The sequence below is a fragment of the Atheta coriaria genome, unplaced genomic scaffold, assembly GCF_025399875.1.
Source record: "Atheta coriaria isolate IRGN ID8LTWV9N9 unplaced genomic scaffold, Caltech_Dcor_3.1 hic_scaffold_10_pilon, whole genome shotgun sequence".
Classification (NCBI taxonomy): Eukaryota; Metazoa; Arthropoda; class Insecta; order Coleoptera; family Staphylinidae; genus Dalotia; species Dalotia coriaria.
The window spans coordinates 3,665,672-3,689,724 of record NW_027045452.1 but is presented as its reverse complement, the minus strand read 5'-3'; the positions used below and the strand labels follow the sequence as shown (position 1 = coordinate 3,689,724).

General features: G+C 34.4%; 3 protein-coding genes across 8 annotated transcripts in view; 2 read left to right on the top strand and 1 right to left on the bottom strand.

Annotated features, from left to right (window-relative positions):
• Positions 1-2,718: 2,718 nt before the first annotated feature.
• temp (protein prenyltransferase alpha subunit repeat-containing protein tempura) lies at positions 2,719-4,216 on the top strand. Its single transcript, XM_065314610.1, has 2 exons — positions 2,719-2,914; positions 2,974-4,216. The coding sequence occupies exons 1-2, from the start codon at positions 2,772-2,774 to the stop codon at positions 4,169-4,171; spliced, it is 1,341 nt and encodes a 446-aa protein (XP_065170682.1). The 5' UTR covers positions 2,719-2,771; the 3' UTR covers positions 4,172-4,216.
• A 54-nt stretch (positions 4,217-4,270) lies between these two features.
• The window catches only part of LOC135801214 (GRAM domain-containing protein 2A-like), a 33,255-nt gene continuing 13,472 nt past the window's right edge, over positions 4,271-24,053 (bottom strand). For 4 of the 6 annotated variants that reach the window (XM_065314604.1, XM_065314606.1, XM_065314605.1 and 1 more), the window contains 8 exons: positions 10,366-10,539; positions 7,569-7,741; positions 7,399-7,502; positions 7,044-7,268; positions 6,855-6,984; positions 6,601-6,794; positions 6,398-6,526; positions 4,271-6,340 (listed from right to left, as the gene is read on the bottom strand). In XM_065314604.1, coding sequence (XP_065170676.1) covers positions 6,239-6,340; positions 6,398-6,526; positions 6,601-6,794; positions 6,855-6,984; positions 7,044-7,268; positions 7,399-7,502; positions 7,569-7,741; positions 10,366-10,539 — 1,231 coding nt within the window. In that variant the 3' untranslated portion in view covers positions 4,271-6,238. Of the gene's footprint in view, positions 6,341-6,397; positions 6,527-6,600; positions 6,795-6,854; positions 6,985-7,043; positions 7,269-7,398; positions 7,503-7,568; positions 7,742-8,408; positions 8,998-9,522; positions 9,730-10,365; positions 10,540-24,053 lie in introns of those variants that run through there. The other 2 variants (XM_065314609.1, XM_065314608.1) reach the window with 2 other exon arrangements.
• LOC135801218 (uncharacterized) lies at positions 10,779-12,197 on the top strand. The gene has a single exon (XM_065314614.1). The coding sequence runs from the start codon at positions 10,809-10,811 to the stop codon at positions 11,667-11,669; it is 861 nt and encodes a 286-aa protein (XP_065170686.1). The 5' UTR covers positions 10,779-10,808; the 3' UTR covers positions 11,670-12,197.

Below are 24,053 nucleotides of genomic sequence, written 5' to 3'. Positions count from 1 at the left end.
AAACACTGACTTACGGTTAATCTATTTTAAATGAAATATAAATTGCCACGCACACAGTTCTGGTAATGTTTGTTAAATGGTGCATTTTAAATGCATAACGCAGTGAATGTTAAATTTTAAAACTGCCGCTTTAAATTGCACTGAAAGCGTTATCGAAAACGTAACATGTTGGCCTACCTGCCCGCAAAATGCAGTCTATTGAAAATGCAATGCACGCGAAAATGACAACCTACCCACTTTGCCAACGTTGTATCATCTACAAACCATCACCGGACGTCTGACGTCACGTTTTGCGGATGCAAAGGAACTGGCAAACACTGCTGTGTCATGAAATTTCGCAAAATTAGGTAAAAATTGGCAAAAATAAACAAATTAAAAATAATGGAATATTTAAAACGGAACAATAAATGTGTTTGATTTAATTAAAACAATTTAATAACAAAAAATAATTTTAAATATGAAATAATGCCTGGAAATATCTATGTCACTTTTGTTGCCGCACACCGCTTCTGGCCGCTACCGGCATTTAACCTGTTATGATGGTGCACACGCCTGCTGGTTACATTAACTCAAACGTCACTGTGTTTGCACTTGGTAATGACAAATTGTTCAACTGGGTAATTTGGTTAATTTAATGGTCATGATGCCAATTGTGATCTGGACACTTTGATGTCCTGGACTGCCATAACCAGATTCAGCGGAATAAATACAGGAGAATATTATACAGTAGAGTCCGGCTATAATGACATCGAAGGGAATTCGCCGACAAACACGTCATAATAAGACGTCATACAAAGCGTTTGTGAAATGAAACCTCTTTTTATGTAAATATGTACATATACATACATATTAAATCAAAATCAAAATTGCACGTAATCAGCATATTATAACACATACAAGTGTATTTTTTACTTCAAGTAATCTGTAATTTTTGTCTGCTTTTGTTTTTTCATTTAATTAATTTTCAGGATTTTCGAAGCCTCTTCGGTTTCAAAACATTTGAATCGAACGATTGCTTAATGCGGTTCTTGTTTTTAAAAGCATTGAGATTAAATGAATGACCCACGCCAAATTCGGATTAATTGAAAATACGGATTAAGTCGTGGACAAGGTACTGCTGCCCGAATGCTTATATTTATTATTTAAGCATTTGGTCTTTCCGATAGTAAATACATAAAAGTAATTTGACAATCATAAAAGAAATGTAGCAATAAATATAAAAAAGTTCGCCACGTGTCGAACGTCGTCGGGTATCAACGAACATTACCGGTGGTGTAAAGAATCATGTTGGTCAATATAACCGGACATAATCTGTTAAAAATGGGTCATAATAAGCGACATGTCACTGTAAGCGAAGTCATTATATCCGACTTTTTTTATACAGAATTTTATATGAAAACCAAACTTGGTAGTGTAGGTACGTCATAATAACCGGTTGGTCAATATAAGCGGAGTCATAATAAACGGATTCTACTGTATAAACAAATTTCTAGTTGGTTCCTAATTGGAGTTGCTTTAGGTTTGTAAGGGGATATCGTCCGCCATGTTTCAAGTTGGATCGTTGGAACGCCTTTATGTATTCTCACCTGACGGCAAGGCTCCTCCTTTGCAAGTACTTACTCGTACATGCTGTAATACCAAACGCACATGAACCGCTCGACTTAATATTATCAATAGAGGGGCTTGGTTCCACATACCTGGTTATAGACGGAAACAACGACTTTTGTCTTGACCATGCCAAGCTGCTTTTCTACTTGTGTTTGTTTCTTCGTAGTTTCTTCCTTGCTTTTTCTTGTGTTTGGTTGAAAATAATGAAGTTTTAACTCTTAAACTGTAGCAAATCATTTAATTTTTGTATTTAATATTAGTCCGTTTTACATATAAACATTAAAAACAATGATCATATCACACATTACTACATTCCTCTGAAGATTTGTCATGTTTTTATTGTTTAGTTTTATTTTAAATTATTATGCACTTACAAATGTAGATTTTACGTTAAAAAAGTGTTTAAGATGTAGTTGAAATTACCTGTAACTGTAAAGTTAAGTTGTTTACAATTAATTTTAAGAGTTAAATGCAAAAAATCATTAATTTTATTATTGTATAAAAGCCCTATCCTTGGCCTGTAATCGTAGGTTGCAGAGCGCCGCTTTTATTTTAATCTTTATGGTTTATATTTTAATAACGGGCGGTCAAAGCACACGCGCACGGTATTTTATGGTAACTTAAGCACTTTTGTGTGATTGTATGATGCATTGATATGTCGTAATTTAATGATGTAATTCATTTTCTGTTGATTATTGCTTCTCCAGCATACATTTTGCGATTAAAATAAATTACAAAACACCACTTTAATAGTTAATCTTTCATTAATTTTAATAATCTAAATCATAATATAGAGTTGTATTGTTTATTCCTATATTTATTGGCAAACGTGAGCATTCGACACGAGAATTATATTTGTTTTGAATACAATTTACACTTTCTTATCGCATTCCCGTGTGTCGTCGTTGAAATCTCCTCACGCCACATGCAACATATTCAAGTTTAGTTTAGATCGCAGGTATTATGCCTATTGCAATTCACGCACAAGGTCACCGAACGTCGCACCACCCCAACGCACAAAATAAGACTGAACATAATTTAAATAAATTGTAGAGTAAAATAAACTGTAAAACAAGCATGCAGCGCCGTCTATCGGCCCACGACATAACAACGACGAAGTCCACCTGATTACACACACTCCACCTTCACCTAACCTTCTTCTGATGATTACAAAAACAAACTCACATGTTTACATGGTAAATAACCAAGCGACCATGGAAGATGAAATAGATGTGGATTCCAATAATGACATGGCTGAAAGAGTCATTAATCATCTCAACTCAATTATTAAAAACCCAATTACAATGTAAGAAGTTATCATCTTGCTTGTCCTACTTGCTTTAATGATAATTAAATTGTTTTCAGTGATGATTTCAGTATCATCACTTCAACAACGAATTCGCTAGACCGTAACGTCTCACCAGTCCATTATGTCGAGTCTGAACATTGCCTTGGCTTGGAATCATGGTGTGTAAAGCAGGTATTCAGATATTCTCAAGTTCAAATCCTAAAGTTACGTAAAATGATTATAAAAAGGCCTACTACTGAAGATGTTGAAAATCTCAACAAGTATATTAATGTAGCTCTACTAATTCAAGCAGAGGTAAATACTTTTTGGAATATAAAGAGAGAATTATTTACATATTTGTCTTATGAACAAGAAATGCACTTTACCAAGTTAGTTTTGAGCTATAAACCAAAATCCCTACAAGCCTACACATACAGAGTATGGCTAATTAATAAACAGCAACAATGTAATTATTCTGAAGTTCTTGCCAATGAGTTTTTAATAATAAAAAAGGCTGTTGCTGCCTCAGCAAACAATTACCATGGTTGGAATCATAGAATCTGGTGTATGGAGAAATTATTCCCACTCATTCATGATTCTAATATCATCATAGATGAACTGATTTATTCACAAGAGTTTATATCTCAGCATGTTTCCGAGCATTCCGGTTTTCATTACCGGCAATACGCTGTGCGTCAATTTAAGCATAAAATGTTTGCTTCAGAAAAATTGACTCAGATATTACATAATTTTAGATTTGTTGATTATTATCATACTATAATGCCTTTAGACAATGAAGGGCACAATAATATTGATGTGAAATCTTTTGTGATGACTAACCATTACTTGAATTTGTTACTGTATGAACTGTTTGAGGTGTGTAAGCAGTTGCATGTGTATTATCCAGGGCATGAAGCAATTTGGTATCACAGAAGGTTTATTTTTTATGAAATAATTTCATTGTTGAATAATATTTATGGCATTAACAGGCATACAATGCAATCTGTATCACTTGTTTGTAACTTGGGCAGGGAAAATGAAAATATGAATATGGAAAGTGATGGTAGACTACTTGTGATGCACGAGTCGAAACTGTACAAGAATTTGGTGCGTTACGAACAAAATTTCATTAGTTTTCTTTGTACAAATAATAAAAATAATGAGAGTGATACTAGAAATATTGAAAAACATCAGAGATGGTTGATGCATTGTCTACGTATTGATTTAAATGCTAATATTTCTCTGAATAATGGAGAAGTGTTGTTTCAACTGTAATTATTTGATTTTACAAGTTGGATTAATAAAGGATTTATTATTTAAGCCCTTTACAGTTTTCCTACTTTTCCCATCATCAGAAGAGTAATGAAAATAAAATTTTCATTGGTTAATGTATATATTTATATAATATTAATAAGAATCATCCGAATAATTTTACAATTATATTAAAAAGTAATAAAGCAATTGTAGAATTAAAGAATGATCAACAAAACAAATTTACAAATACATAAATATAGTAATCATATCACAGGTTCATCTAGATAACTATCATACTTAAATATTAAATCAAATCAAATCAATCAAATTGAATTGGCCTTCAAATGTACTTTACAAAACATCCGTTTGGCGATATTAAAATAACAAATAAATATTAGTGTTAATCATCATACCAAAGCATTATACAAAATAGTGTAGTACCACACGAACGATATTGTATTAAATCAACAAGAAACAACAAAGTGGACATCAATTATAATGAAAAGATCAATAGTAAAGTCTGATCCATTTTACTATTGGCTGACATATTCTTAATGTTCACATTGGTTTACAGCTGTTACCAACACAGATTTGATATCAATCCTATCTCAATACAGTTCTACGGGTGTGAACGAAACAAACTGTTTGCTCTTTTTTTTTTCAAACAGCGATGGAATTTATATAATATATAATGATGGTAAAGTTACATTTTGTATTTAGTTACGCCCTTGCATCTGCGCAAATGTCTGGATTACCCTAAACATTCATATTTGTTAATGCAATCTAAGATTATAGTTAAACTTTGAAAAGAATCGTTTGAAACAATAAACATGTCATCACTCGGATTCGGTGTGTTGTTGAATATGCACGCCGAGAATGTTTCGTGAAAACTTGAAATCAACGGTGACTAGAATTTGAAGTTGCCTATTGCACCCAATTAATTGGTAGACAAAGTTGCCACAACATGTATGAGGTGTGAACAAAATGCATCTTCTTTTTTATGTTTATAACAATAAAATCTGGCAATTGTGCAGTGTGCCATTCATTGAGCTTGATAGTTGTAATGGTCGGCCCAAATTCCAAAAATTATTACCGATTTGTTTTCAATATGAACTACTTCATTCGCAATACAATTCACAATTGAATGAATTTAAAACGAGTTGAGCGCATATGTTCCTCCTAAACACACCTCGTGTCGCTTGTAAGTACGATTTCCCCTTAGGCTTCCCAAACTTATTTTTTTCATTGTCGCTATCCGTTGACATCAACAGCAAGTGTATGACCAACGTGTTTGCCACTCCCATCGTATTTATCACATTGTATACGCATAACAGGCAGTCTTGTAAATTGCTAACCCCATGCACCGTCATCGTACTCAACTACTTCATTCTACTGGTTAAGTTCACGTTTAGTGTATTTTATCCCATAGCTAATCAACACTCGATTTTAAACTTAGCTACCACATTGAGTTACTTACTCTCTTCTTAACCTGTTACAATAAATTAACTAACACAATATTATACAGTAGATCTCACTCAGTTACAGCAATCAATCCTTCAACATTGGATTTACTTCTAAAAACCAAATAAAAGCTAAGTTTCGTAAAATTGCATGTTATGCTGCGCGTTGGTTGGTTTCAACATGTCTTTTTAGTGCCAATATTAAACATGAAATTAAAATATATTTATATAGAGAACATTTCTGTCTGTTCTGACAATCTCTGGCGTGGTTTCTTGTTGCAATTTCTTACATGTGTGTCCTATTACCTTTTAAATTAGTTTTCAGTACGCTAAAAGGTATATCCACTAGGTTGTAATAGTTAAACATCAATTACATTTATCGATAGCTTATCACACAAGCTACGACATGCGCCTAGTACAACCAGTTACTCGTTTGTATTTGACAATTAAATGTAAAACGTTTCCTGGAACTTCATATTCATAAAGTTACTTGATTTTTGGCCACTGCAGTTGTTAACGACGCTACCCTAGGCGTTACAACATAAGAGGTACATTCAGTTTGTCGCATCGACGCTCAGATGACGTGTTTCATTGCGCGACGTTCGATTGCAATGAACAGTAGTGTTGGTTAACTGTTGTCGGTGTCGATCGGATTCGCGGCGGTCGTTGAGCCACCACCGTGACCGTTCGGTATTAATAACGTGGACAGTGCTTCTAACGACTGTCTTACCTACTCATAGAAAATATAATAATCATTCTTATAAGAAATTTATCAAGAAAAACTTACTTTGGCAATTTGATCTAAATTCGTATCAAGAAAACTATGCACGGCGCCGGCCGACTTGGAATGTAAGTGTGTTTGCCACTGCAGCAGCTCACCGTATACATCGTCGCTGTCAGACAATACAAAATTATCCTAAAACAAATAAAACAAATAAAAAAATGTTACTTTTGCTAGAAATTAAAAAAGAAGCATTTGCAGTTGCATACCTGTAGTGCCTGAGTATACCTATTCTGAACTTGGCCAATTCTATAGAGTAATATAGCTGCAGAGAGGAACAATATGATGAGAATGAACGTCGTCACGTACAAGAACATGTTCTGTCGACTCGCTGAGGCGAATTTCAGATAGGTCTCCCTGAACAACGACGGTTTTTCCTCGACTGCCTTTTCCACCGTTTTACCTGCAACCAACATAGCACATCAACGACAATTCTTCACCGCTGATTTACAATGGCACATACTTTCCACTGGAGCGTAATTTTCAGTCGGTTTGTTCGTGCATTTCCTGAAGCGGGACGTCACGTCCGACGCCGACTCTCTCCCGCTCTCCTCGCGCGTCTCGCTGCTTTCGCTCAGGTCGGAGACATGCTCCTGCAAATTTAGAGCCAAATTTAATTTCCTTGTGTGAATCGTGGACATCTATGCCCTACCATTAGTCCTTCCGATGGCGGAGGCGACGGGATGGCGTTCTCGTCGCACATCTCCTTCTTGGCGGTCTCCCACACCTCGTTCATGTATCTGTAGGTGGCATCTCTGGATATCAAACTGCCGAAGACGTGCTTGTCCTCGAAAGTTTTAATGCCGACGGCGTTCGGGATGATGCGTGCGGTTTTCTCTTTGGAGATCGCCTCCACTGATTGCATCGGTATCAGCAACTACGCACACACAACGGTAATTAGTTACCTTATCTTATCGAGAATTACAACAGCTGGGCAAATATTGCGGGCGAATGAGTAAAAGCCTAGGTTTGGTTGAAATTACAACGAAATAAAAATGCCTAGTTACCTTTGTTACATATCCGAAAACATTCGAATAAAACGCGAAGTAGTTCTTGGTAATATAGAGATGTCCTTGGAGCAGAATGTCGCCGATAAGGGCGCAGGAATAATCTGCGAATTATATTAATTAGTACATGTTTTGAGGAAAGTTTTTTTTTTATTTTTTTGCAAGCGTACAGTTTAAGACATCGTCCGTAACGGCGGCCGGAAAATGGCGGTGAAACTTCTTCTGTTTGGCCTTGTAAGGCACCGCCTTGATCTCCTTGACGCCCTTCGGGCTCGGCGGTTCAGGCGATTGAGCTTGGGCAGTCATGATGGGCGCCGAGGTCGACAGTTGTTTTATATTTCCTCTGCAACAATCAAAAATCACGTTATGTGTGTTTTATGCTGAATAGTTGGAGAATAAATCGAAAACTTATCGCAACTTTGTACATTTCGCTGTGGAATATTGAAGGAACATCCAAAAGAGGATGTGCGTACAGTTTGCAATAAAATTAAAAATAACCCAACGTAAAACTTCTAAAAAAACATGAAATGTAACTGAACGCAATAAAAATCATCACGATTGATTTACATTCATTGATTCACGCTTTCATGTTGCCGAAATTAGTTTTTTTTATGCTTGTTTGTAATTATTAGATAACGCTCATAATTGCAAACCTAGATTTTCGATTACAGCATTTCGTTCGCTCTCAGGCGTCTACAGCAACATTACTTTATGATTTATTACTTAACTTGCTTGCCGACAGGCCGGGCGGCTCTTACAACAACTTTTCATGCACAGATTTGTTTGAATTCAACATGCCATTAATAACGTCCGCGGCAATTACGTCTCTTTATGGCAACAATAACGCACAATTAAGCTGAGTTCGCGCAAAACGAACAAAATTGCAAAACAAACAGAATGCACATTTTGCAAGCGCCTTCAAAACGTTATCACAAGTTAGTTTAATATATCCATATCTTCATCAAATACACCGCAAATTAATAAAATAAATATTTTCGATCAAAGCTTACTCAACAATACAAAAGTCACTCTGTGAACTACGCGGAGAATTATCTCTGGAATCAGCGTTACTGCCCTCCTCACTTTCGCTTCTTTCTTGTTGATCCGCATCTGCATCACCATCATCATCCTGTGTGGATGATTTTTTATAGACTGCGGCGTCAAGGTTTCGACTGTTCCCGCTGCCGCTGTTACCACTCATGACTCTCATCATTCTTCGAAATGAAACGCGCACGTCCACTTTCATGGATTCAAATACACTAACCGCTATTTCAAATTCACAACAATTCACAAACCATGAATTAAATTCTCCACAGCTCAATGTTCCGGAATGAGTACTGGAAATCACACATCGAATCCGCTGGCGAAAACATAACAAACACCGTAACAATAAATTAACGTGTATACGCTGTTCTTCCAACCATTGCACTTCAACTTTTATTATTTCCCGGTTTACGTGTCTCAAATGAATGAAATCAAACTCGTTTCGTCGGCGATACTGCGTCGTAAATGTAAATTAATTTTACGTAATTTTGCGGCGTTTTATGTGTCGTGCGCTTTGCTTTGGTCGCGAGTCTACTGAATGAATGCCAAAATGAATCCGAGAGTTCCCCCGAAAACAAGCCGTACGCGACGCACACCTGCCATTTATTTATTCTGTACTATATAGAGATGATGTTATCACCCGAATGATAACGTTAAAACTAAACATGAGAATATTCTACCGCTTGTATAGAAACTTTTGAGTACTATCAGGTATATTTAAATTATAATACAGTTATTTACTTATTAATATTATATGCGCACTGTATATGTAGATAAATATTAAGTTAAAATGTTTTGCATGGTGCAGTCTTTGGAATAACAGATATTTATGTTACTATTTTTGTTACAACCGAAAACGTAGAAATTTCATAGAAATTCCGGTCAAAAATCAACTTCCAAGTAATTTACAGGAAGTTTGCATAGTGTAAACATTTCTGTGATTACGTCATTTGTGATATGACAAGACTAGAGTTAAATATCTCATTTTCTTAATGGAAATAAAGTAAAGACTGATTACAGTCAAGTAAAATTATTTAAAAAAAGTTTTTCTTTACTAAATATTATAATTATTTAAACTACCTGTTGTCATCTGTTTGCTTCATAATACATAATCCAAAACACTTTTTCATGAAGCGCACACACACAGTTATTCAAATTTTATAATTTTCCGGTTTTCCGACGTCAACCCGTTGATTTCGATGAATTTCGTCCATCGATTTGCTTCGATTGCAACCGCACAACTGCTTCGACATCATCGAACCACCTGACGAACCAACGTACAAGTTGGTAATAAATGTGCACCATGGCATCACATACAACTATGACCATAATTGATGACATTGAATCGACGCAAAAACTAAACCACACAAAGTCCAAGTTGATGTATAATTTTCCAAAAGGATTCGATCATTACTCGCGATGATGGCAGCAAAATAAAAATAAAAAACAACCGATGATACAACTTATAATTATTATACTAATGACCTAACGCAAAAGCAAAACATTTGTTTTATGCAAACACACGTAAAATGACCGGTTTTATGTAAATCTATTAAATAATTGGTGGAAGTTGTAAAACCAGTCGTGAAACGCCTTCATAGGTATGTCATGGTAAGTCATAAAAATTTAAAAATACATTAAAACAATGCCTATCCAAAAATATCGATCAGATAAAAATGATTAGAAGCTATTAATAAACACATACTTTGTGACGTTTAAAGAATTAGCGATTGCACAAGTATATAAAACGTAGGAATAAAAATATAAATAATTTACTCTAGGCTACACCTGCCTAGAGATTATTATCAATTGAATAGTTCTCAGGTGCGTCTAGCAGGTGGTTTTTATCACATGTTACGTGTACCACATGTTTGATTCAAGTGACGTATGAATTTGTAATTGATTATTTGTATGATTACTCACTTATCGGATTTGGAAAAGATGCTGTGACTTGGACTCCGCGGCAAACTGCTGGGTGGCGATGCGCCAGGATTGCATTCAGAGGCGATTCCAGCGAGTAGTGACGGTCCGATCGCTGTTGTTTGCGGGGTACTTGGAGCAGAACGCGCCCCCGCGCTCCCAAAGTTACCCGAAGACCTGCAAAGTGAAATAATTTATTTGGTTTGATATTAAATTTAGATATTAAATACAAAAATGGAAATATGAATTACTAGCTTTAACCCGCGGCTTCGCTCGCGAATATCTAAAATAATGAAGTTGCTTCCGTACGCGTCTGTAGTCACAGAAGAAGTAACAATGAAGTAGAATGGCGGGAAGTTTAAAATGGCTGAGAGTGTAGTCTATGGAAGTATAGTGTACAGTCTCCATTACGGACGGACTTTGCTGGTGATAATGTGGGTTGCTGGATGCAGATTCAAGTCGGGAAAGGACCATGGGCATCAGAAGTATCTGGTCTTGTTAAAATTGGTCAAACTATGACTATGGTCTTGGCTATCAAGGACGACGACTCTAAATTTGACATGTTGGTCCGTAACTGTATGGCCCATGATGGTAAACGGGCACCAATTCAATTGGTTGACCAGAAAGGTTGTGTAACTCGGCCGAAATTAATGTCTAGGTTTACTAAGATTAAAAACTTTGGAGCTTCCGCTTCAGTGCTGAGTTACGCCCACTTCCAGGCGTTTAAATTCCCTGATTCCATGGAGGTACACTTCCAATGTACAATTCAGATCTGCAGATATCAATGTCCCGATCAATGCAGTGATAATACCGCGCAGATTGGTTTACACAGTGGTCTCTTGGATGTTTCTTCTCATCAATCACCGGATACGCAATATGGTCCCCCACCTGCCTTACCACATGATGCCTTTTTACACGGAGGTGTTCCACGTGATGAACGCAGAGTACGAAGAGCAGTAGACCCCACGGATCCTGAAAAAGAAGTTGGCGTTAATCGTATTATCCGCGTTGTGTCAACTGGTGACCTAACTTTCAGTTTGGATGAAAATAGCACGACACCAACGCCACCTACAATGGTATTCCCTGCGAAAGAAGAACTCACACAGGGTGGGCTTATCTGCATGACAACACCGGGTTTCGCGGCGACTTTGGTCGTCCTTCTCGCCATACTTGTCGTTTCGTGTTTGATGTCTGCTTTCCTCTGCGTGCGGCTGCGGCCGTTTGCCAACGACAAAACCGCTGGCTTCAATCATCCGCATCACTCCAAGGATAAGAAACTGACGAAGAGCAACTGCTTCTATTCATAGAACTAAATAACAATCAAACAAGCGTATAACATAGTAATCTCGGCTACGTGCATGATCGAACGCCATATTCACTCGCGTGATTGTTCAGTTTTTGACAGAAAGACTGCGCAATCATTGAGGTTATAAATTGCAACTTGTGTGTCACTTGAAAAGTAAACGAAAAACGCTTTGATCATGCATCGTATCCGCAAGTTCTTCAATTTTTTGGAAGAATTTATAACATAGTTAGTTAGGTTACCTAATACTAAGCAAAAATCACGTTTATAGATACAAACAAACGCTTAAACGACAACAAAACAGTTTCAACAGTAACTAACTACTAGATAAGTGCACTATTCGCAGCCAAATGGGTTGCCTATCAGACAGAACAAGAAAGAAAACTGTAAATATAAGACTTCTATGCATAGAATTAGTGCGTAAGTAAAGGATTCTAATCTAATAATTTTTACGTTTGGAATTATCAGTACGATGTGGTTTCGGTCGGTTTTGGTTTTAATTATCGAATTAAATTAATTGGTGCGACTTGAATGCGTTGAATTTATTTAGCAGCGATGAAAATTAGATTCGCGCAATCAGTGAATGTGCGTGACTAACTTATTTATTTATTTATTGAAAATTTATTTATTTATTTATTTATGCATACACACAGTACGTAACAAAATTAGTACCTGTAAATGTTGTAGTTTGAAGATGAAGATAAATGAAAAAAATGAAGAAAAAAAACACATACAGCAATTGTTTTATTATTTTATTATAAATTCTGATTCTATTTTTGTACATTCAGTCATATAATTAAAAAAAACAACTTTAATTGGTGGACTTTACTGTTAATAATTTTATAGCATTTTAATTGATCCTGAATTTTAACGTGAAATGCAGAGCAGACGGTTTATAAATGTTTATGTAGAGTGGAACCAAATACAGAATAAAGAGTATAATAACGTAAGAGTGTAGTACGTCTGATGAATGTTTATAATTATTAGCTGTCAGGCTAACAGAGCTAATTATTTTAGTAGGTAACGTTTTGCAGACGTGCCGCATCTGCCCGCCGGGCGTCGAGAATTAAATTACAGTGTTTGATCTTTGGTTTATAACGCGAATTGTAGTGTAGTCAATTGGATCTGATGTTGACGTAGCTGTCGGTAATACAGTGTGATAATACAGTGTGATGGTAGTATAGTACTTAGGTTTGAGCTTCATTGCTGGAATGCTAGATGGCGTTAAAGTAGTCAAATAGCCAGATGCAGAGGTATTATTGGCTAAACAATTTCTTCATTTTATTTAAAAAATAAGTTTTTTTATTAAATAAAAAGTAGCCTATTACCATTCGGGGACCACTAAGAATATGTGTACAAATTTTCATAATGATCGGTTAAGTAGTTTTTGCGTGAAAGTGTAACAAACATCTGGACTTTCGCATTTATAATATTAGTAGGGATTTTACAATTGGGTAGTGCAGGGCTTTTGTATGTGTTAATTTTTGATTAATTACATTTGCAGGTCGAAATTAGTTTCATGCAAATAAGTAAGTATCAAAATAAACAATTAAAATACGACACCAGTAATAATTGACGATATATCAAAAACGCGCGACCTTGACGTTGAAAATTTAATTGTTTACGTATTTAAATGAACAAAATTAAATTACATTTTATTCATCATTAATTAATGAAGCCATTAAACTAATTAAAACCCACTTTTCAGCTTAAATTAATTTTTTTTAAGTTAACAAAAATAATATTCACACAGTTTATAATTTTTATTGGTTTAAAGTTCTATTTTTTAGCACACCCTGTATAAATTTCCAGTCCAGTCAATTGAGATCACACACAGTACCAACGCGAATTGTAATTCCTAGGATTCTAAAATATCCTGCATTTGTATTTACTAGTGACCCACTTTTAAAACTCAAACACCGCCCGACAATATGCGATGTTTCCAAAACGTCGAAAAACGAAGTCAAGACATCGAAGTAAACACATTCACCGCACTATTATTAGCAAAGTTTAAATGCATTACGAGTATGCGTACGACAAACATTTGAACCACTTAGCGAATATGATAAACCAACTCATTATGGACGCATGTGAACCCGACTTATGCCCACAACGTCAATGTTTACATAATACATCTACAAACTGCGCTGATTTATTAATGACACTAATGCACTAGTTGCATGTCGCGTTCACATCTCATACTCGTACGCTATTTTTAAATTAGGTATAAGATTATAGGATCAGTGACTGCACTTTCGTTTCATATTTATGATAAATATATGTGTAAATACGTTTGTAAATATAGAATAAAACTGAAAATTTTCGGTTATGTGGTATGTAGAATGTTTGTGTTGCAGTTATAAGAGGTGGAATCCTTGGAGATGGCTGTGAAATAAAGCAGCGGGATGAAACCGACGGAAAGCAGAAATAGCTGCATTTCATTACGTTTTAAATTGTGCGAATATTGCGACCATGGAGAATGAAAGCGTGAGTAACTGATTCTCGGAAATGTTCTAATTGGTTCTCACTGAAAGTGATTTGACTGCATATTATTTATAAATATTTTTTTTTCTGAGGAAAAATGTGCCAATTGTGTTGAGCAACAAAGAAAATAAAAACGAGATATAGAAAAATATTTTTTCTACTTCCACCTTGAAAACGGCATTTTTTCTATGGTTTTGAGACACAAAAAAGTGGTACTCTAAACACGGACAGCCAAAACCGTGACTAAAGTACTTTAAAAATGAGTTTTAGTCACAGGGTGGCGCTTACACGAAAAACAAAGCAAAAGTTTAAAAAATTATTTTTATAATTAATATGCAATCGCGAAAATATTGAAATGTTGTAGGAAATGGCCCCATTACATATAATTTAGGAAACTAAAAATATGTTTGAAAATAAAATGCGAAATTTATTATTGAAACCGCCAAAATCTAGTTCATTGGCATTCAAATAAAAATATAAATTAATAAATCTCTTTCTGGCAAATCAAAAATAAACCAATTTGACTAATTTTCAATACTTCTCTTCCTCTTGATTTTATTACAAAATATTATTGTTATGAAACTAAAATAATTGAACCAATTGAGCTAAATTCATACGTTTGCCCAAAATATTTCCAACAATTTAACTATAATATAGATCTATGTCATCATTCTCACCGAGTCCACGTCCATTTAGCAATTTATTTTAATTTGTTCTCATCCTGTTTGTCTCACCGCTAGAATTCGTCACCTCCAGCCCATGAAACAAAAACACAGCACCTATTTCAATAGAGTCGAATATATTTTTGGCACTCCTCGATTTTTCACATTAAAATTCACACCGTGTCCACTGTATCGCACAGGTCGCCGAAACAATAGAATATTCTAAGCTTCACGAAATGCTGGCCAATTTATACGCAATGTGTTCCATGCCCCGCCTGCACGTGTACACTTCCATTATGGTTTTGAAAGCGGTTAAAAGGTTGCACTCGAGAAAAATACAATATATCCTATGTTACACACACAATGTTGCCACTCGGAGCCGCATTTTGTTTTCGTTATTTCACGTGGGAGCCTAGTGTAAACTGTACAACCCGCACAGGATTTGCGAATACAGCAGCGCAAGAGTCTGCGCACGGCCTTGTTTCATGACCTCCATCATTCGTTACAATTACGGCGAGTGTGTCGCGAATTTTATAACGCCCACGGAATTAAATTACAACCGAACAACACAATGGGAGAATATCATGAATCATTCACAGTTCAATCTGCTCTTTGTTAACACCGAATTAAATTCCAGGTTTTTATATGAAAAATATAAGAAAAGATTGTAAGAAATAAAATTTAAAAAAAATTCTCAACTGAATTCGTTTTGATATAAATTTTGTGTTGTTGTCGTAACAGTTTAATTGAGCAAACAGGAAATGGACGTTATTTCAAAGCGATTGAAGACGATTATTAAACATAACCATGCGTTGAGTTAAGTGCGTCGTGCGTAATATCCGTTTGTCTATGGGCAATGTTTAAATATTTCAATATTCAGCCACGCGTATATTATCCACGTGCTTATAACATAAATATTATGTTTTATCTTGATTTTCTTTACAATTATCCTGTTATAAAGGATATTGCCAAAGAAACAAAATTACACTGATTAAGTTGAATGTAAAATTTTGTAAATTAAACCATTTTTTATGATTTTTATTGGAGACTAGCTTTAATCCGCGGCTTCACTCGCGAATATTTAAAAATAATGAAGTTGCTTCCGTACGCGTCTGTGGTCAGAGAAGAAGTAACAATGAAGTAGAATGGCGGGAAGTTTAAAATGGCTGAAAGTATAGTCTATGGAAGTATAGTGTACAGTCTCCATAGTGTAGTCAATTGGATTTGATGTTGACGTAGCTGTCGGTAATACAGTGTGATAATACACTGTGATGGTACTATAGTACTTAGGTTTGAGCTTCATTGCTGGAATGCTAGATGGCGTTAAAGTTGTCAAATAACCAGATGCAGAGGTATTATTGGCTCAACAATTTCTTTATTTTATTTAAAAAAAAATTTTATTAAATAAAAAGTAGCCTATAACCATTCGGGGACCACTAAGAATATGTGTACAAATTTTCATGATGATCGGTTAAGTAGTTTTTGCATGAAAGTGTAACAAACATCAGGACTTTCGCATTTATAATATTAGTAGGGATTTTCGATTTTTTTATTTTATACGATAATATAACTAACGTCTTATAACTTTTAAAGAAAAATTATTCATTTGTTTTACTGAATGTCCGTGGTGGTTTTCATCAAAAACGTTAACAATTTCGCGAATTTATTCATGCGAAGTTTATTCGCGGTCGTTGACTATCTCGACTCCTCACAATTCGTCACTGCGTTCCGTCTCAACGACGGAAAACACAAAGAAATGAAATGTTATAACGACCACCGTAAAATCCGCACACTCATCCGTTATATTTCACTGTTTCATTAAATTAGCACGCATCGCATAATTTCAACAAACTGCGTTGTATTTTTGCTCAAAAATCACTTCCGACGTGTCATTAGCATTAGCATATTTAAACAATTGATAATAAACAAAATTATGCATATGCGACAAAACCACGTACACAGACATGTAGGTATTGATAATTAATTATGTACCTATTATTATTATTCTAGACACTTGCTCAAACGTCACTTTCAATTGTTTATATTTTTGTCTAGTAATATGCTGATGTATTGAAATATAAATTGAGGTTTTGCATGTTTTGCTTTCAAAACATATTTAGGAGTTCAATCGAATACATTTGTTCCAAAATAACTTCGAAAGACAAATTATGTTCGGGTTGACACTAACATATTATTGCATTATTTCACATAATGACTTTTAGTTTCCGTTTAACGAATAATCGTGGATAACAAGAATAATTTATTACCGTCCATCAGTAGTTCACGAAAAGTGTAATCAGTAAAATCATAAACATATGATTAGGTAATTATCAAATATGTCAAGAGACCGACAGGTGTCACGTGTAAGTGAATCACATGAAAGTTTTTTTTCAGCTATTCAATCTGATAAACGATATGAATCACTAAGAAATAAGTGGGAAAGTTTTTAAAGAAAAGGTTTTAAAGATTTAAGGAGAGTTAGTTTCCAACTGTCCGAAATCCGAAAAACTTTCAGGACGTTTAAATCATTCTAGATCATAAACTTTTAGTTAAAAAAATAATTTGTGGCAGTAATTGACACTATTATTTCTTTTATCGATGTTAATATTTAAAATTAAGTAAATTTAAAAGTAATTTCAATAATTATTTCGATCTGATCAAGTAAAGTGAAAAGAAATATTTAGACTAGACTAATGGGACAAAAATGCCAAAACAAGCATGACGTCAACTGTCAATCAACGAAAAAAAAATAGGGAACAACACTTATTTTACAAAAATGTTTGTTTAATTTCCGTACACCTATAGAAAGAAAATTTTCTAGTCCATATTATAGTCAAGTTCTAACAACCTTTTTTATCCGACAAAATATTATTATTATGCAGAGTCTGGAAACTTCCGCAGCTCATCGAATTTTCATGAATATTGTGTGAACGGTAAACACACATACATGTCACGTATGTGAACGCGAGGACAAGGACACAATTCGATCCTTAAACAGTTCCCACGACCTTTTCTAATGAAAATGAAAATCTTTAATTATTATCGATAGAAACACAGAGTAGGCATACTTGTTGACAATTCCTAAATAATCCGAAAAAGGACATTAGTTTACTTTTTCCCCATGTTTGTATCACATGAAAATCATTTTAAGAATACGTTTTATTGAAAACCTATCACTATAAATGATTGGTGGTCATTTTGTAACCATTGTAGGTGTACATAAAAGGAATGTCCTTTATTTCCTGTTTCATCGATTGCGATCGAATGTAATCGAACCCATCAAAAGGTTTATAGTGTTGTGTTCATTCAAGCATCAACGAGTGGCTCAGGTAATCATTTTTAAGTAAATTGATTTATCGTTTGCTCAATGACCTTTTATCCAATCAAAACAAAACAAAACGCGTTGTTATTATTGAAAAACACGTCGATATTAATATTTTTACGTTGGTAGTTGAAATTGAGATGTGGGCTATCCAAAAAATTAGATTATATTACAATTGGAAAGATTCTGTGCGTAACAAAGCAATTGTTAAAGTCACCTTGACTTTTTGTGATCGTTGTGTTAGAGTACTTCGCCGTCGTGTTAATTACACGCTAGTAGGTCATTGTTACTGTTGCGTCCGAGGGGTCTGACACGTTTGCATTGTTTACTATTCAATTATTCAAATATTTTAATATTTTCCATTACAACCCGATCATTTATTGCAAAATTTGTGTTCCAATGCATTGTTAATGTTTTATAGTAAAATATGAATATTCGGTGTGTTATGAAACTTTTACACATTTTTACACAAAATTTAACAAAAAATATATAAACACTTTAATATGTTGTGGGAATAAAAATTTAACGAATTGACGCATTGGTCGCAATGTAATTTTTACAGTGTTTATGTCTATGTTGAACGAAAATATTTTATTTTTTACCCAGTGTCAAATATCTTTTCTGCCTGCGTGCCTGCTTGGCAGTTAATAAATCTTGGGCGTATTTCACATTCGTAATTTATATCTGAGACGCAGAACTGGCTCAAAACGCAGTTATAACAAGCAACGGCTCGGTGGTTTGGTGGAATTGTGAAAATCTCCAAATCCACTTCTAGCGCCCGTGTAAAAACTGCCGCTGGCAAGCGATAAGGATTCGCGTTCCTGGCGGTTCCTGCTGCCCGACAAAGCACACACGCACGCACAGGCGTAACGAAAATGTACGAGCTGTTGGTGTTTCATCATTACGGCGCGGTCGCGTAGAAAGCAAAAGCACGTTTTCGGGAGGAGTGTGAGGCGGTTTGCGGGCGGCAGCGACAAGCCGAAACACGAATACGAGGATATTTTGATGTGTTCATCATGGACTGATGCCAGATAATGCTAAATGAACGAATTCTAACATTTCACACAAAAATAATAAACAAAAGTGAAATAATATGCTAATAGCATAGCGCCTAAATGTAGGCAACTTAAAATTCACAACATTTACATTATTGGCTAGTTTATCGATGTGTTGATAGTAAATAAATTAACACGAACGTAATCAGATGAATAAATAAACACGAATTGTAAATGTTCAAATTTTCAGAAGAAATCAGAAGTATTTGTGTTGTTTTTCGCACAAATATTATTCCTTGAATCATCGTGCTAAATTTCCACGAAAATCTTCATTCGAGAAAAGTTAAGATGAAACAGCGGGAAATTTTAGCTGTCATCCCAGAGAGAAAAAATTATTGTCCCGCATGAGTGGACTGGCTATTCTAGTAAGTTGACCTTTATTCATTAATATTGCGAGAGGCTGCGGTGACTCAGTTTATGTTGTGAAACTCACCCAACATGATAGTTTAGATAATTATTTTGATCTAGGTGAAAATCTGATAGATTACCAACATACCTGCAACAGAACAAAAATAGATTATTAATTAATTGGAAAATAAATAATAAAATGCATATTAATATAATTAAACGACGTGAATTGCTTAAAATGCAAACAATTTAGCATTATATTCATGTGTATCAAGGAATTGTATTCAAAATGGTTTTTGGACGCACAAAGTTAAAGTATAGCCTAAAGAGCCAAAAGTACGCAATAAACATTGGAACATAAACTAAAGTTAGAAAATTTGCAGCGCGCAATTCGTTTTTAAATGGGTATTATGTTGCCATGCAACAGGAGATTAAAACGGCAATTTTTAGCCATTCCGACTTCATCAGTGGCCGTAAAATTTAATAATCTAAACATCAAAAGTATCGCTATAAAGACAAACCAACATAACTCCCGAATCTATTAAAATTAAATTCACCCTGAAAGAACCTATATTCCGCAAACTAAATACTAAATAAAGTGATGTCATGTATGTACCTACTTAAATTTAATACTAACAAGCCAAGAATGTGCAAATGGTAATGGAATGTGAAAAAGGTATTTTCTTGGAATGACGTGTCCATTTGGTTGTTTTCATTAAGCTATTTTCGATTTAATCCGATGCATGAACTCGTGTACCGCATAGACTAGCCAAGTTAGCAAATAATCAATGAATAAAATTAACGCTGAATGAAAATTTATTCGAGAGTGAATTGCGAATATTAGTATAATGTAGATTAAATTTTATTTTTTACGTCCTTTGACGCTGGGACTCTTTGAAAGCGAATATTTGGTTAACCCTGGCGAATTTAAAATTCATTTCGTGTGTTTCATTGAGAATATCAATGCTTGTGTGAGTTGCTTTCGAATAATAAACAAGCCACGTATTCGCACGCTGCGTAAACATTTCATGTTGGGTTGTTTCAGGCGAGGGTACAGTGATCTTTACTTTTTTCACGCATTTACACTAAATATCTTAAAAGAAATTGTAAAATATTAAATAAAAAAGTGCAAAATGCGTGTTGATGAAAGTTAACGCAATTAATATGTAATTTATGCATAAGGCAACTGCGCAGCCGCAAACTCCATCCCGTGACTAAAGCCCGTGACTAAAGAATTTTAATCACGGCATTGGCCGTCCGTGTTTAAAATACCACTTTTTATGTCTAAAAACGGTGAAAAACTGGCGATTTTAAAGATGGAAGTAAAAGACATTGTAAAATATTAAATGAAAAAGTGTAAAATGCGTGTTAATATCTCAAAATTAACGTAATTAAAATACAATTTACGTAAAAATTCGAGAAGTATTACAATGTATATAATAAAATTATCATCTACCCTCTAACCTGAGTTAATTCACAACAATAATCATCAGCAATAACTTAATCAACTATTAATACAAATCAATACAAATTGAAATTTTAAATATTAATCAATTTTACCAACGCAACATCGAATACATTATCGAACATGGTGAATAAATAAACTCGCAAGTTGATGTTTCAACCCGCGACACATTGAGTTAAGCGCGCGATGAATAAAAAAAAAAATCGAATTGGACGAGCATTACAAATCGCCGGCGATGATAATTAATGATAATCGACGATTGTCCGATGAACACATGCGCCATCGAAAGTGTATACGCATCGAGGTCAATCGCATCTAATCGCCAAACAAACTGCGCATTGCGGACAATGAATGAATCACAACAAATCCACGCATGTGAAATTTTTAAATATTTAGAAAGGAAAAATTAGCGAATACAGGAAGTTGCTTAAGGTAGCTTGTTATTTTATGTCATCCTGGATTTATTTATAAATTAAGAAAAAGGATAAGAATAACAAGTGCGGTGGATGATTTAATTTTAACTTCTTTTCATCATGCTACGAGTACAAAAAGTTGTATATGTATACTTGTATAGTCTGGCTGTCAGGATATCTTCGTGTCAACTCTCATCGTGTGAATAACTTGAGCTTAAATAAAGCAAATATAGAATAGAAATAAACATGTTCAAACGTTAATTATACCACATCTTGTCTCATTAGTCACTTTGGAATAATTTTAAATATAAAATGAAAGTTGGAAGTTAACTAAGAACAACTAAAATAGAATTTAAGGCGGAAACTAAGCAGCTAAGTCTTCCTGGTGACAGGAATGTGAAAAAAGATCTGAGAAGTGTAATTTAATCTCTAAATCAAAGTTAAAATTAAATTTACAAATAGACAAACTCGTAGAGAATTTAATTTGCGGATATATGAACGTTTAGAAGGCAGGTAGAAGCAGCTGTTGGAACTTGTTTCGTTTGCAGTGCATGTAGCAGTTTGAAAGGTTTCAGAGCAGAGTGCAATGGACCTGCAGTGCGTGCAGAAATTGCACCTGTCGGATACAAATCAAAGAAGTGTAACTTTTTGAGTGTTAATTTGTATAATATATTTGTAGGAAGTAGCCACAGATGAGTTAAAAGTTAGTTAACAACTAAAATTGATATAAAAGACTTTGCGTGATAAATTTTGTTGAGTTATTCGCGCAGTTATGCAACTGTAAATGTCGTTCGTTTCTACTGACGAAGTTACGGAAGATGTAATTTAATTATCACCTTCCATCTTTTGCAGTAAAATAAATGTTATAATTTAATGATGAGAAAAAACTGTCTTCTTTTTTTAATGGGTTATTACGTCAGTAGAACTCGTTATATTTGATGATACGAGTGTGAAGCGCAACACCGATCGGAAGTTGTGCAATCATTTATAACGACGTTTTGATATTCCACGAATATTGATGATTTGGGACTGGGGCATCAAATTCAATGCATGGATTTAATGGTTATGAAGAGCATCTACTAAGAAATTGTTAATTAAATTTATAGTGGAATTAAAAAAGAGAATTTATTTTCAACTCTGATTGAAAGCTCCTAGAATATTTAATTAAGCCAGGAAAAAAACATAAAAATGTGCAATGACGATATTTGCAGAATAAAATAATCCATAAATATTTTATGTATAAAAAACGTTGTTAGAAGGCGCAAGCTCCGCCCCGTGACTAAAGCCCGTGAGTAAAGTACTTTAGTCACTGCCTTGACTGTCCGTGGTTAAAATACCACTTTTTGTGTTCCAAAACGTAGAAAAACTGACGTTTTAAAAGTGGAAGTAGAAAAAAATACATTTTACAATCGTAAATAAAAATAAAAACTCGGAAATTGTAAAAAAAAATATTTAAAAATCGCAATAAACACAATATATCATGTTATCATCGAGTTAGCATGTCCATCCTATCGGTAAATTCGAATGAACAGATGAGTGCAATTTGAATTTAAATAATAAATGCATCTGCATTTATTACAAATTCATAAACATTCATTTAACTGTAAAATCATGCAACATGCCTCCACGAGAATAGCGAAATTAATGCGTTTATTCATTCATACGTTCATTCATTTTCAAATTTCATTTTCATATAAAATAGGTACCTACAAAAAACCGGCAAATAACACACATTAATAAAATTCGTGTTAATTAAATTCCACATGTAAAACACTATTTAAAAACTACATTTTTAATGAATCCATAACATACATAATTTCGCACATCCTTTGAAAAACTTTCTAACCGACTAACCTAACAACTTTTCACTTTCTACAATGTCTATAAGTTGTTAATTATGTATTTTTAAGAATTTGAATAATTGAATTGTAAAGTGTACATTATCCATTGCAAGAAAGTTGAAAACTCCCACACAAGAATGAACATTTAATGTATTAATTAAAATTTATATGGATTAATCAATAGAATACACTAAGGTAAGGATTAATTCTCATCAAATGTATGAGTATGCACCTTGCAAAAATTCGCATAAGAATAGTAATTTTTGAAAACAGGTTTCTTATTTCTTATGACTTGCATGTCAAACTCAATTACAATCTACATAAATCAGTAAATCTGTGGTGAAAGAAATTATGCAAATCTAAACTGTAACGACCGATAAGGAACTTAAGTGTAATAACTACTTAACAAATGTATATTATACACACTCATTAATAAATTACGTAAGAATTATTGTTTCCAGCATAAAAAAATGTTTAACCACTAATCAGATTTAATTTACTATTGAAAATCGTAGTAAACTTAATTGGATTTAAACATTTCATCAGTTCGTACATGGTTAAGTAAGTATCGCAGCAGTCGTTGCCATCATGGGGCGCCGGATATGTCGCCACTTGTAGGGTGCATCGATTTCTCATTAATATTCCATAAAAAACGTGGTGTGCAAGGGCGTGGGTGGCGGTTCCACGTAAACGCAGGAAACACGAGAAGGGTGTTACACAGGACACAACTCAATGAAAGCAAAAAATAATAATAATAAAAATTGCAGTACAAACATGGTGAGTAATCCTCGCAAAAAA

Bases quoted from the DNA above. Each gene is read 5' to 3' on its own strand.
- LOC135801218 (XM_065314614.1), top strand. From the start codon at position 10,809: ATGCAGATTCAAGTCGGGAAAGGACCATGGGCATCAGAAGTATCTGGT.
- temp (XM_065314610.1), top strand. From the start codon at position 2,772: ATGATTACAAAAACAAACTCACATGTTTACATGGTAAATAACCAAGCG. The intron at 2,915-2,973 runs GTAAGAAGTTAT...AATTGTTTTCAG, and splicing joins ATTAAAAACCCAATTACAAT to TGATGATTTCAGTATCATCA.